Source organism: Manacus candei, unplaced genomic scaffold (assembly GCF_025592945.1).
Source record: "Manacus candei isolate 608988 ecotype Guabito, Panama unplaced genomic scaffold, ASM2559294v1 h1tg000005l, whole genome shotgun sequence".
Classification (NCBI taxonomy): domain Eukaryota; kingdom Metazoa; phylum Chordata; class Aves; order Passeriformes; family Pipridae; genus Manacus; species Manacus candei.
Window position 1 is genome coordinate 5,338,001 of NW_026138053.1, and position 15,059 is coordinate 5,353,059.

Sequence of the window (15,059 nt, forward strand, 5' to 3'; positions counted from 1 at the left end):
AATGTGAGATGAAGAGATACACAAACCACATATTAATGCAGAGATGTGTCAGTTGCCTGTGATGATTTGATTCCTTATTTGAAATAAACTCTGCAGAATTTCTGCATCAAATACTAGGTTTTTCTATGTATGCAATGTAGAGCAGGATAGAATTCCTGTCTTTTCAAACTGCCATGTAGCTACTTGCTGGTTTGTCCTGTGAAAAACAATTCTGCCCATCCTAGCTTGAAGGGCATGGAATGTACTTGTATTCTTTAAAAGAACCCATCTGACTTGACTGGAACATGGTGAAACACAATTATATATTGGGTAAGACAGGGAAAGGTCCTTTTTGGTAGGGAAAAAAAACCTAAGTAAAAGAGAAGAATTGAAATTCTCTTTCTGCTGAATGCATTTTCTGCTACCATTGAGTTGCTGAGCTAACAAATCATTATTTGCACTAAGGCACTCAGTTATATCTGCACAGCTCAAAATCATTGCTACCTACTGTGGATTTTTTATTATTATTTTTGCTAGTTATTTAAATTGCCCTAAATCCTGCTACTTCTACAATTAGAACACAGCACTGCCCATTTATTGGCCAAATAATCCTTGTAATCTTCACTCTGCTTTAAACCTATACAGTGATTCCAGATTGCCAGGGTCAATCATCACCCTGCCAACCAAGATCAATGTAGTTTGAAGCATTAAAAGGATTTCTTCTTTACACATGCCCAGGATTGCCTAACGCAAGTGATGCAGCTGACACAAGCTCTCTGGCCACACCCAGTGACTTCATTTCTCTTTATTTTGCAGTTTCAGGGGTTTAGATACAACAGCCACAATCCCAGCACTGCACAAATCACACGTTCAGGACTAAATCACACGCACCCAAAACACGTCACAGAAAAGATTTCCAGAAGAAACACACAAACAGAGGGATGAAACCCGTAGCACAATGAGCTCAAACTACCCCAAAGTAGTTGCATTTTTGTCCGAATTTTGTGCTTTTTCTTCTTAGAGCTATTACACTTTGAGATAGAACAGAACAAAATTACAAAAGCACTTACTAGTGTCATGATCCAGCACATTACAGTGCAGAGGGCAGGTACTCCACTCCAGCTCCTGACATCGGGAAGTCCCCTCAGTCAGAGAAATTCACAGGCCAAAGGTAAAGCCATAAAACTTTTCAGAATTTTCACCTTAAACTTCTCTCCACATCCACTTAATTTAAAAATATTTCCTCCCTTCAAAGAATGAAGCAACAAAAAAATTGTAGAATAACTCTTAAGAGGATATCTTTGTCATTTTTAATTCATAGTTATGTTTTATTAATCAATCTTCCTCTTTTTTAAAGTTATACTTCGTGGCATTTGAATCTGAAACCAGAATAACTATCCCCACACACACATCCATTTATCACAAAATTTAAAAAATAAATCAACAACAAATGCAGAGAGAAAATCTAATAATATTGGCACTAATATCTATAAAGACTCATATTTTGGCTCCTGGTATTTTTATCGCTCTGAGACAGTGCTATTCCAAGTCTTACAAGTCAGATTTTGCCTCCAACTAAGCATGGAGCAGCCAATTCCTCCTTTCCTTCATCCTGCAACAAATCCACCAGCAGGGAGTTGATAAGAGTAGATCAGACCTGGAGAGGTAAAATTACAGGACGTGGGAAAGGCTGCAGGACAGTCAGCTCTTGGGATTCTAGAAACAGAGGATTAGGGACATGAAGGTGCCAAACACAGCAACACTCCCAGCACCCTTCAAGCTGTTACTAGTGATGGGGGAGAAGTCTGGAGGCAAGGGGAGCCCTAGAAGGGCTCTCACTCCTTCACCCAGCACCAGCCAAAGCACAGGGTAATGCAGGTATGGCTGCAAGGCCTCCTCCTCTTCCCCTGCCTGGAAGATTTGATTCCTTCAGGTGTTCTTCCTCTATTTAGAGACTTGACACAAAATCCACCCCCTTTCCTCTTTGCTCTCTGAAGGACCTCACACTGTCAGACAGACATGCTCTGCTTTCTGCTCCATCATACAGGAAAACTGAGGCCCATGTCTCCAGGACAGCAATGACAACTCTCAAAATACCTGGGGATTGATTCTTTTTTTTTTGCCTTTATGTTAACAAAAAAGTATAATCTTGCTTTATAAAAGATTTTCCCCCATTTTCTTTTAGACCTGGTCCCTCTTAATTGGTTTTTGTGCTTCCCACTGTTCTTGACAAAAAACCTCTGCAATAGAGGAATTTATAATTAAAATGCAACATTCTCCATGGAAATAACATTTGAAACACCAAACAATTATTTTTCTTCAGTGTAACTCACATCCACACAAGGTGCACTTACAATAGTTTTTCAGATTTTTAAATTATTAGATGAGGAAATACATAATATTAACACTTCAGCACATTAAACAAACATACCAGTTTCCTACAACAGAGACTTCTGCCTTTGGACTACATGATAACGCACCACCACAAATGAAAATGTAAAATTTAGTCAGGAAGGGAGAAGGACATTTCTCAGAGTGAAGGGTCACTAGCATGAGCAGTTCTGCTGCGAAGGGGGTGGGTTATCTGTGAGTCTCATGCTCCTTCCAGAAGTGCCCCTGGAATTGTCTGATTCTACACTCTCCGACATCTTTTCACAGATTATATCCACGAGACGCTCAAACACCTGCCTCACGTTGATGTTTTCCTTGGCACTGGCTTCAAAATAGTCAAAACCTGTGGAAAAAGTGAGCAGAAAGTATCAATAGAGGCTGATGATGATGATGATTTTTAAAATACCATTTTTTCCAGAATGCACCTTAAGAAAATGAGATGTTACATAATTCTTAAGCTCTGTTGATTCCCATAATCTCGGAATAGTGAGCAGAAATTCTTCTAAAATTTATCAAGCATCAGTGAGATGCTATCTGATATTTATCAAAGGGATAAATGGATCCTTACTATCACCCTGGTAAGCACATCTGCAGATGATACAGACCTGAATAAACCCAGGGTAAAGGAGTCGGATTCTCCCCCTTTTATCCGTGAAGTCCCCTGGGCTGCAGCTGGTGACATGCCACCCCCAGCAAGGGGTAAGGAACCTTCCTAGGCTCCACACACCCCTGCCCAGGGCCAGGCTGGCTCTACCAACCCCTGCTGCAATCTGGCAAGAGCAGAGGCCAGAACGAGAAGGAAGATTGTGATTTCATTCCTTCTGCTGACCAACCTCTGCACTCAGGAGCAAAATGCTCCATGATTTGGGTCTTGTTTCTTCCCATTCTTTGTCTGTTTAGATGGAAAGCTCCTCAGGGTGATTGATTCTTGCACAGCACAGAGCACTGCCCTGACAGGAGGTTCAGCACCACTGAACTACACCCAACTTTAATTCCAGTGTCCAGTCACCGGCTCTTCACTGCAGTGATGAGCACGGATCAGATCCTCAGACACTGACCCTTTCTGATTAAAAAAAACAAACAAGCAAGGCTGGAGTTATGCCACGAAGGGGATGGCACAGACAGCTCTTCCTGCTGCTCCCTGCTGACACTCGAATCAGCCTCCCCCAGACAGCCCAAAGCCTGCCCCAGCAGCAGGAACGCGCTCAACTGTGAAGCATTTCCTTATCTTTCCAACTCCAGGGGCCTCAAGGGCCAACCAGTGCTTACAGTGGCTGTTGCTGCTGTTCTACCAGGTTATTAAATTGCCAGCAGCAAGAGCTGAGGCACCATGGAGAGTTTCTTTTGCAATAAGCTACATTCTGTTGTGCTGCATTTTGGGGATGTTCCACATTGCATCAATTTCCTTTGACTCTGCCACAAACAAAGGGAAAGATAATTTGTTTTAACTGATTAGTCTGCCACTGCCGGTAGGCTGAGTCACCTCGATGTGTGAGATAAGTAGGTATCCACCCCATTCAAACCCTTTTTAAAATTCAGGGGACAACCAGTGAAGTGATGGTGGAGCTGTTTGCCTCTTAATTAACAGGGGTGGCTCTCCTGCACAGAGTGTTGTCTGCCACTCTTGTGTCTTTGATGGTGAATAAAAATATACATAAAAAGCACAGGAAATCAGAGAACTGCACTTAGATATTAGTCAGTCCAACACTGACATCTCTTTTGGTTCAGTTCATGATCAGGCCAGGAGCAATTCCTTAATCTGATTAGGGAATTATTTCAATGATGTTAATGTCACTATACAAATTTAGATCAACATGCTGAAGGATAACCTTTATGTGAATCATTATGATGAACTGTAGCAGTTTAAGCAGTCGATAGCCAATTAAAGAGATTACTCCCAGCTAACACACAAAATAATTTCAGATAATGCTGCACACATTAACGTAGTTGCTATAAGGAAAAACTGACTGATAAAATCAGATCTATTTTTCAGCCCTTTTAAAAAGTGTTTAGTATTTTGGGAGGCTATAGAAGAGCAGGGCTGGGACAGCACTTCCCAAAGGATTCATTAGCTTTTGGGTTGCTCTGCACTGGAGTGTGTTTGTCCAGGGTGAGCTGGACAGACACGAGGACAGGTCAGGGGCAGAACTGGGGATTCTTCAGCAAAACAGTTTCCTACTGATGGATTCAGTTGCTATGGTAACTCTATGTGTGTGTGTGGTTTGAAGTGTCCCATACATAACGGATTCAGATTCTAGATGCCAAGTTTGTAATCCAACAAACAGAGGAATTTTGGGGTGAGAAAAAAAAAATTAGATGTCCAAATTGGAGTGAGAGTTCAAATAAAACTTTCTATTTGGTGTTACATTGGTCGGGACAAATATTCAACTACTAACAGTGTAATTATTCCTGCAAAATATGTGGACACACTTGCACGCACAACGTTTCTGAGAGTCTGCAAGCCAGGAGCCAAGTTTATTCACAGTAATATTTTCAAAAGCAAATTAACTTCTGATGGGTAAAAAAGAGCCCATAACTGATTTTGTAAACTAACCATGTCTCTGTTTGCTTTGATAGTCCTACATGTAAAGATGTATTATTACAATAACAATACTGATGGCTTTAGTTTGATATTTGCTCATTGTTTTTTTAATGATGGCAGTGCCTCAAGGCTCAAGTCACTGAATGGGACCCCTTTGTGCTTGCCATATGTAGAATTTACACTGGAAAGCTCTAAACCTGCAGGATTTTGCAGACATGCCTTTTTTTTTTCACATGAAACACGAAAAAATAACCTGATTGCTCTTAACTCTTTGTAACAGTGACCATCTTTTTGTTAAAATTTAAATTAATTTTTTAAACAGGATTTACTTGCTACTTTGAATTCTTTAACAGAAGATAGCAGCATAGTTAAATCTTAACACAAAGCCCTGATTCCATATTAAAAATATCATATATGCTATAACAGATAATGAAAAATGATAGATAAATACATGATAAACTAATATAATCTTATTTTGCTGTTCATTCTGAAATTTTCATTGCAATAGCAATTTCCTCTCAATGGAACTGTTTTGCTTTTTCTATCCCACATCAACAACATAATGTCATTTCCTTACCTAGATAAAGAAGCCTAGTACATTTTTAAAATATGTTTTACTCAATTCTACAGTCCTCATGTATAAACTCCTTTTTTTTTCACTGTTTAATTAAAAAAATAAATTCTTCAACAAAAATCAATGTTTGCATTGATTTGCAATGAGTACACGGGACTTGGAGACCTGGAGACAGAATTGTGTTTATGAAAACCTTTTCTCTTTTCATTCTGCTGAGCTAATAAAACCTTTTCTGTTCAGACAAACTTTATCTTCCTTCCATCCTCAGACATTACCTTTACAGATACAGCAACACTACAAGTATTCTACCAAGCACATCTTGGCCTACTGAGCATGAAGCAAGTAAAATATGGATCTGGAATATATTACACTTCTTAGTTGTGAGACTATTATTAAAGTATTACTCCTGAGGGGACTTTTTATTGTACAAACTAAAAAGAACACGGTATAAGGTAGTAGAGGGAAAAAGAGGTAGAAAGAAAAGCTTTCCACGTACCGAGCTGATCCGCCAGGTGTTTCCCCTTCTCCACAGGAACAATCCTGTCATCCTCCATGTCACATTTGTTTCCAACCAGGATCACTTGTGCATTGTCCCAGGAGTAAGTCTTGATTTGTGTGGCCCTGCAGCAGGTCAGAAAAGACTGTCACATTCCATCAGCTGTGCCAAAATAATCATATATTAAATATAAAAACAAGTACCATTAATGACCTGGCTTACACATAAAGGAAGGATGCAGACTCTGTAGTTCACAGCACCATTCTGTTTTACTGCTCCTTAATTTGGTGTGACAATAAAGTTTCTTGTTAAGACTTTGCAAGTGTTAAAAGATCATGAGATCCAGATAAAAAGCTGAACTGAAGAATTTTTGAAATCTAGGGACAAAAAAGCTTATTCTCCTTCAGCTGTCTTCTGTCAGAGGAATGGCAATCAATTACAGCTCTTCAGGATAATTGTCCCATAGAGAGAGCCATACAATAGATGCACACTTCATGCTGGATTTACAACTTCTTATAAAAGACAAAACAACAATAATTTAGAGTAGACAAAAAAAGATGCTCATTTGCTGCAGCACATTTGCTGTAGAGTTTTAGGAACACCATAAATACAGGTGGAAAGATCAAGTCATCTTTGCTTGAACAGGAAAAGGGGTTCATGGAGGCTGAAAATTGCATAGAAACATGGAAATAATTGCTAAAGAGAAACAGAAAGGTACCAAATCAGGAAGATATGAGATCAAGGCAAGGCTCTGTGAGCTAATATTTGAACCCAGCAGGATGAAGTGATACTTAAGGCAGGGAACAGCAGATGCAACGACAGACAGCAAGTACAGGACCAACGCTAACTTCAGTGGCAGAGGGGGCTTAGGAAGGAGCACTCAGGTGAACTTAGAGACTCTAGTGGAGCTCACTGCGGATCCCAAGTTGGTCTCTTTATAGTTTTTCCATGATGAAACTGAAGATTTTCCTCCTGTTTATCCTGAGGGCCAGTCCTCTCCCACCATCCTCGGGGAGGTGCCCCAGGGCCAGCAGCAGAACAGTATTAGCTTGGGGGCGTTCACTTTCATCCAGTTTTTCAGACCAGCACAACCTATTTGATCTTCTCCAAGTCAGCTCTATCTTTTCTGATTCTCTCCTTCCCAAAGGTAATTAGGCTGCTCTGCCAGAAGCAATACACTCCTTCCCAGCTCCAGCCCTCCTCCAGTCCCTAAATCACCTTCCACTCTTTGTCCCTATTAACCACCAAACCAAACTGGACACTGCACTTTCAGGCAACCCTGCCATTTTCTAGGAGAGCCAGGAGTCCTCTCAGATTTTTACTTCTGTTTAAGTTTGCTTGAACTCCCTTAACAATAAAGCACTTGATTCCTTCTTCTTTGAATTAGCAGGAGCCTCCAGCTCTGATCTACTAATGACAATTTTTAATTAGTTTGAGTTGCTTACTTGCCTTTTCCATGGAAAGAAGCCAGTGGTGTTACTTCACAGATAACTATGGAAAAGGGGGTCATTTCACTGTGCAACTTGCCTTGAAGAAGGAGCAGCCTATTTGGATTGCACTGGAAAACATAAACCTAACCCAAGCCCACTGCACAAGCCCAGACCCTTAGTGCAACACCCAAAAATAAACAAAGTCTCCGTGCAATGAAATTTTTTCCTCTTCCTAGTGCCCTCCTGGAAAGGCACTCTCTCCAACCCCAATTTTGGCTCCTCCAGTTTCACCCTTTTGAGTGACTCCAGGTAGACAAGCCCCATGGGAGCTAATATGAGTCTGTGATGAGCTTATGTGGGATTCTGGGGTTTCTCAAGGCTCATCACAGAAGGGGGTGACTGCAGAAATGAGCCAAAAGCCCAGGAACATGAAATCTCCCCAGTCTCCATAAGCAGTGGAGAGAAATAAAGTCTTCCCAGGTTCAATTTAAAACACCTATAAGCAGGCTCTTCTTCTGACTCCCAGTTCAACCTCTGGATACATTTCAGCCCCTGGCATTGGATGGGGACACAATGCCAAATCTCAACTATTTAAAGAGAATTACTTATCAAAAAGAAGCAACCTGCATGAAGGATCCCCCACAGAAACATATCCTTCTTGTTTTGTACAAGCTAGAGAAAAACCTCTTACAGAACACCAATATTTACTCTTATCAGGCATAAAGATCAACCAACCAAAAAAAGTTATGAAGAACATCTAAAGGTAACCCTGATGCCATCACAAAAATGGCAGCAAATTTCCAGAAACTTTTGGAAAGACAAATTACTCAACAACAAGGCTCGTGCAATTGAGATGTTTCAACAGCTATCAGGGTGAGCCCAATATACACACTGGGAGAAAGGTATTTCTGTGACAAAATAAAAATGCTGTGCCTTGTTTGTGCTGAATTCCCCAAATTAACAATAAAACACATTTTCTGTGCTTCACATGTGAACTTAGAAGAAAAATAGTCTCAGGTTCACAGTTACAACAGGAGGTATCAACAACCCAATTTAGAGATCAGCTTTAAAGACAAATAACGCTGATGATTTGTGAACCCAGCTGTCACTTATATCTAAGTTAAATTTTACCAATTTTTATTTTCCTTCTATGAAATTGTCTAGATTGTCCAAAGCAGAGCTTGCATAATATTTTCTATTTACTTTACATTTTCAAATACTGAATATATTGTAGTTCCAGTACAGTTTCAAACGAGGTATAAACCACTGATTTATCTACACACAAAACTATCAACCCAGTGTCAAATAACAGCTATCAAAGGAGACTACTAAAAAAAAATCTAGAAACTGAGCTGAAAGCCAGGAAAGCTAATTTAACCCTTTTACTCACCCTACAGGAAATACATCTTATATTCAAACAAAGTAATTACTTCTTTTCAAATATCAGGTAAACCCTATCTTTGCATTTGCCCATTTATTCTTTTTCTTGTAAAATAATCTGACTGAACTCTTGCCACACTGCAGTAAGGAAAATCACTCAGGCTTAATATTTTAAGGCTTCTCATACATGTTTTACTTTTTCCAGTGAACAGAAAAACAAGTCATGTTCCAGGTATTCCCAAATACATTTAAATTGTGTATCTTTCTCAGCAGCTTTAAGAAAATCATAATTAATTGATGTGATTGATGTGAATGAAAGAAAGACTCTACTTCACATTCATATACTACCTGGAGAGCTTGTCTAAATACTGATATACAGCCACAATCCTCCTCATTCAGGAGAAAGGGTGACTTCACTTGGTTTAGGAGAAGTATGAGTGACACAAAGCAAACCAGGATCCTCTTTAGGACATCTACCCATAAGAAGGGTGAGGTAAAATGATCTCCCAAGGGAGAAATCATATGGCAGACTGGAAGAGATATTCTCATTTCCCTTGTGGGCAGGTGAGGCCCGATCAGGAGGCTGTTAAAACAGTCATGTACCAACGAACCAAAGACAAAGGCTCTGAGCTAAAGGAGCTCAAGGAGGAGATATCTTAATTTTCCAGGAAGAATACAGTTCCTGACTGAAGACCAGATCCAGTGTAATTGGGTTTTTTATGCATAACTATATCATGCAGCATGGTGGGAGAAAAAAACCCACCAAAAATCCTACCTATTTGCTATGCTAGAAAATGGCAGAGGCTGGTATAGCAGCACCAGCATCAGACAAAAGCTTTTGTTTCCATTTCTTGTGCCTTCTGAAGTTTAGAAAGCAATTTTGCAGGCTGGAAAAAACCATCTCTCAGCTGCATGGCCACTAGAGGACTCTGCTGGCCCAGCGTTGCTGGCTTTGCTACAGCCCTCATCTCCTCTCTAGTGGACCAGCTTCAAGAAGGAAAGAAATGTGTCGATTTTATCCTCCCCACAACATAGTTTGTGCTCAGAATCTTAAAACTGGTTACAAAGATTCCTGACACACAGAGTGAAAATACACCGATGGTTCACCTCTGTCCTTTGGCTGACAAGGTGCTCTTAGCAAAGATATTCCTGCAGCTCCCGTGGCACTGGAAGACGTGAAGTCAAATTGACAAAACTGACCTTTCCCAATTCTTACTCTTGCATCAGTGCCTGTGAGGGAACAGACCTTAGACCACTTCCAATACAAACCTTCAGGTTAAACTTCACCTGCACAAACTTCAAAATAGTAGCAGGTCAAAGATTGAGATCTGGGGGTTTTTTTGCTAAGTTAAAACTGATAAGTAAAACTTACTAGAGCAGAACCAACATTCAGACAGGTAGATGAGCTGTGTGGTCATGTATATCTTGTTTCACCAGGGAGCCAAGCTGAAAACATTCATAGTTTAGTGAAAGATAGCCCTAGCTCACATACCTGCACTCCTATGGAAAACATCCCCATGCACACACTTGCAGAAGAAGCTTCATCTGAGCTTGGTGGAGCGTGCCACATAGAGGAAACTGGTTTTGGCAAAACCTTTGGGTTTGTGTTTCTAACAAGGAAAAAATTATTCCTCTATCACCAGCTGCCGCAGGACAGCTTAGGATGCTTCTGCAGTTCACCTTCTGCAGCCTGGTTCATGGTACTGAGACGGGTTGAAATTATTATAAACAACAAACCACATGGTTGCAGCTTTTGAGTTACAGCCTAGATTAGAGGGTACAGAATAAGTGTTCAACAGACAGCCAGGCTGAGCTGGATGCTCAGAACCAGAGCCACAGCCAGCACGTCAAATTCTCCCAACAGGTCACCCAGATCAGTGCAATTCCATCAGACTTGGGAGATCCCATTAACCGCTGCACTGCCTTTTTTTGCACCCTGACCACTTATCTGCAATACACAGCAACCGGGTTACAAGCAGAAATTATTGAGGGGACTCACAGGGCTACTGCTTCTGAGGATAAATGCAGCCTTTCCCCAGATCCCTGAGATCTGAAGAGAACAACCACTGTTAAACTGAATTGTTTTAGCAGCGTAGCCAGAAACCTCATAAGCCCAAATAATGCATTAAAGGATTAATTTCTTTATAATAAATTTAAACTTTTAAAAGCAACAAGTTCTATAGCATGCTCCAATATTTGAATTATAACGTTTTTATCAAAGTGAAGCTGTAGAACTTTTTTGAAGGAAAGTTTATAAATCAAATTACTTATCCCAGAGTTTAGATGAAGAGGAAAGAACATGGTGATGCAAAGCATTATAGAGGGTGGGATGTCTCATGTTCTCAACAAACAATTGTGAGGAGAGAATTGAGCAAAACCCAAACAAACCCAACAAAATCAGTATTTCGTACCAGTCCTGCACTGCATTGAAGGAGTCTTCACTGGTGATATCATACATGAGCACAAAGCCCATGGCTCCTCGGTAGTAGGCAGTAGTGATGGTCCTGTATCTTTCTTGTCCAGCTGTGTCCTGGAACAAAAAGGAATATTTAGGCTTTAAGACTTCAGTTCTCAGAAGTAGGAGTTGTAATTAGGTCCTATATCTACACTAGGGCAACCACTTTTTGTTATACATTTTAAAATTCTCATTTGCTCCCAACTGAAACGAACTCTACTTACATTTTAGCATTAATTAGGCTTTTGCATCAACCATGATTTGTTAAATGCATTTTGACATATGTAGTGTTAAAAAAAATACCAAAGATGCCAACTCTTTAATTGTTCTTCTCTGCCTCTGCCTCAGTGCAATAATAAAACCTTACCAGAGTTCACTGAAAGCTGACACCTCAAAGCAGAGGCAAAAGAAAACAGTCCAGGACTGTATCGGGGAAAAGACATTTACATGTTGCAATTCAGTGTCACGGTCAGGAAAATGTTCTTGAAAGAGATGCTGGGGCTGACTCAGTTCTTACCTCAGGTTAGAGATAATGATTAAAGTCCTGATGCAATGAACTTTACTATATAAAGTTAATTTAATGTGGAATATCCCAATCACAATGTCTGAGGTGCACATATTAATTTGAGAGTTACTAATCCTCTCCTGCTGGTTCAGCTTAATTCTCTTTACCTATAGAGCCCTGCAGAGTACCTCTACCTGTGTTTGTCATTTCTATGTTCGTCATTTCTGTGTTCAGCCCGGCAGCACAAAGGTGAAACTCTGGCATATACAACAGAAGAATTCTGAAAGACTCATGACAGCTAGAAAACATGTCAACCACCATCTGTTGGATGCCAATAACATTTATTCTTCACATTTTGCCTGCTTTTAAACTGAGGGATATTTCTACTCCAAATCAGCAGTTCTGCAGTCAGTCCATTCCCTCTGGAAAAAGGAGAGAAGTCGCAGGCTGAACATATCTCTCATTCAGGAGATATCTATCAGTTGAACAAAGACATTTCATCCATTTTTTGGCAAATGGCAGCTCTGTGAACAGCTGCAGGGAGGCAAAAGGCCTTGCCTTCAAAGCACGTGCTCAGCATGAGGTATTGACTGCTAGTTACCGTGCTGGTTTAGCAGTTCTGAAATGAGCAGTCCTTTAGTCTCCCAAGACCCACACTGAAGAAAGCATTTGCTGCCACTGGTTTAAAATGTGATTAAAGTTCTCTTCTCTGGAGAAAAAGACCCTAAAGGACTTATTAACCATGTAACTAGTTGGAAGAGTAAAATAAATCCATGTAGAGCACTCTTGCAGGAGTACAGAGATCAGACACAGCACATCACCACAACCCCAGGAGACAGTGGGTGGGAAACTACTCATCTTTAAAATCATCTTGCCCATTGTTCCCATACATGCAGCTTTGTTTTTGCTGCATGTGAGGCAGTGTTGGCCCTGCCAGAACACACGCCAGTCAGTCTGGGATCACCTGCTGTTCTGCACCAGAATATCACAGAGCCTCTCTGTAGGAGGAGAGCGCTTGTAAATAAACTCCTGACAGCTTGCTTAAAAGGCTCTGCCTATTGCACTACTGTGAGAACATCCATAGCTGTAACACACTGTGCATTTCCCAGTGGAGAGACTATGCAGCATGTATCTTGCCATTTCTCCAATTCTCAGGAAAAAGAAGGGATTTTTTCCTTTAAACTTGTGCATTTATTTCAAGAGGGGCTAGTCCACTGGCTAATCATGATGAAGCATCATACACTGCCTGAGAAAGAGTTTTCCTGTTCCCTCCTGACAAGAGGTACCAGAACAAGGTGAACTACACCTTGCAGCCTGAGCAACCTTTTCCTCTCCTGCCAGTGGTAAATCCACCACTCTTGTAGTCCCTGACAGCACATCCTGACTTGGCTGCTGAACAGCCATGACAACTATATCCTACCTATACTTCTTCAAGCAGGAAGGTCTCAGCAACAATAGTGTTGTTCTTTTATTCAGAGAGACATAATAGTTGCTTTATTTTAGCCTGATTTTATAAAGACATGAGGCTTATTAAATCATCAGTGTCCACACGTGCACTTTTGATCAAACTTAACTGAGGGGAAATGTTTTCAGATGTTCCTTACACATGTCACAAAAAATAGCTGGTAAGGTGAAGAGAGATCTTAAGCATACCTTAGCTGGGAAGAAAGCTTAAGTGCAATGATCTTTTTCCGATACCAGCAGGAGAAAGGCTCTCTTTGTGCCTCATTAGGAGAAAGCCCTAAATCAATATTAGTAACTTCACAGATTCTGTAACCAACAAAACCAAACAAATCCATAGGAAGTCTGGCTTCTTCACTTCTCATGCCCACACCATTGTTGTTTTACACCTGCATTCCCAAGTTCTTCTCTCTCCCAGATCTCACCTAGTATTTTCTCCTCTGTGTTAAACTAGTGCTCATTTTGGCTTAGGGCATGAGGCTGTGACTGGGCAGTAAGTGACTGCAAGACACATTGTCTGGCTACATGTGGAATAATTCGGAAAGAAATTAAATTTGACAATGGCTCAGAGCAAGGACTTAGCTCTGGGGACATATGTCCAGGCTGTCCTGGGAAGCAGCCCCAAGGGATGCTGAGGGTGACTTCCAAAACCTGTCCTGATACCATCTCACTGCCTCAGCTCAGTGAGGAATTGGACTCATCTGAGATAAAGGCAAATTATTGCCTGAAAGCTCTGGAATTTAGCAAATCTGGTTTGTTGATTGCAGTATTCTGCCTGTGACCCCCCCTGTGTGGGGGGCAGGGCCCCAGTTTATACAACAGTGAGAGATGGGGCTGCAGGAGGTACAGAACCCCAAAGGGCTACATGCATTTACATGGTCATAACCTGTTCTCTGGTGGACAGTGCACTTAACTCATTAGAAAGGTAATTTGCATATTCATACACTTAGGTGCCTGCCTCCTCAGGTTATCAAAGGGAGCGTGTTGTGAGGGAAAGGCATCCTATGTTTCATGGTATGTAAAGTTTATTGATAACCTTGCCCTGGTAGCCATGTGGCAGAATGCAGAGATGTGATTCACCTCCACGTGAGTCACTGATGCCTTCCTCGCTCTGTTTGACTGTACAGGTACGGAGCATGTCATCTCCTCTTACAGGCTTGTAGTTGCATTTCTCCAAATGCATTTGAATTGTTGTTATATCACCCTGAAATTACTTTTTTCCTCAGGTTACATTAGCTTTAGACAGCGATAAATTGGCTTAATTTTCTCGACTCACACCGTGAGCAACCCCCTCACAGACGCCTTGACTGAAATAAAATAAAATAAACTGCAAAATCTGAACTCACTTTCTTCAGCATTTACAATAATTGTCCTTACCTCAGTTTAAACCACCACAAACCTTAGCTAATTAGGCATTTCAGGTTTTCACATTCAAGTTGTTTATCCAATGAAGGAGAAAATAACTGACAGAGATTGCTCCCCTCCTCCCCCCCGCCAACTTGTTTGCAAGATTTCCAGGTAGACCACAAACTCATCAGAAGACAAGTAGATGAGGCACAGGCAGGGATCAGCAAAGAGGTGATGTAGCACTAATTAAGAGTCTAGCCAAATGCCTGGGAAGAAGAGCCTGAGCCTTCAGCATCCAGAAGCCTGCTAGGCTGTCCCTGATGAGGAATCAGAGAGCTTGGCTGTAACCAAGCACAGAAGCGTCTCTGTGAGGTATATTTACACCAGTATGCTAACAGCTCTGTTCTTCTGTAGCTATTGTGTGTGCCTGTCTTTGATACAAACAATTAAAAACACCCACAAGACCATTAGTTGGGAGCTCGAAACAGAAATTTGAAGG

The 15,059-nt window shown here is 41.0% G+C and overlaps 1 protein-coding gene across 3 annotated transcripts in view; it reads right to left on the reverse strand.

Moving 5' to 3' along the window:
• Positions 1 to 774: 774 nt before the first annotated feature.
• Positions 775 to 15,059, reverse strand: part of RAB3B (RAB3B, member RAS oncogene family) — a 52,961-nt gene continuing 38,676 nt past the window's right edge. For all 3 annotated transcript variants that reach the window (XM_051800046.1, XM_051800036.1, XM_051800055.1), the window contains 3 exons: positions 11,204 to 11,322; positions 5,983 to 6,107; positions 775 to 2,713 (listed from right to left, as the gene is read on the reverse strand). In XM_051800046.1, coding sequence (XP_051656006.1) covers positions 2,526 to 2,713; positions 5,983 to 6,107; positions 11,204 to 11,322 — 432 coding nt within the window. In that variant the 3' untranslated portion in view covers positions 775 to 2,525. The remainder of the gene's footprint in view (positions 2,714 to 5,982; positions 6,108 to 11,203; positions 11,323 to 15,059) is intronic.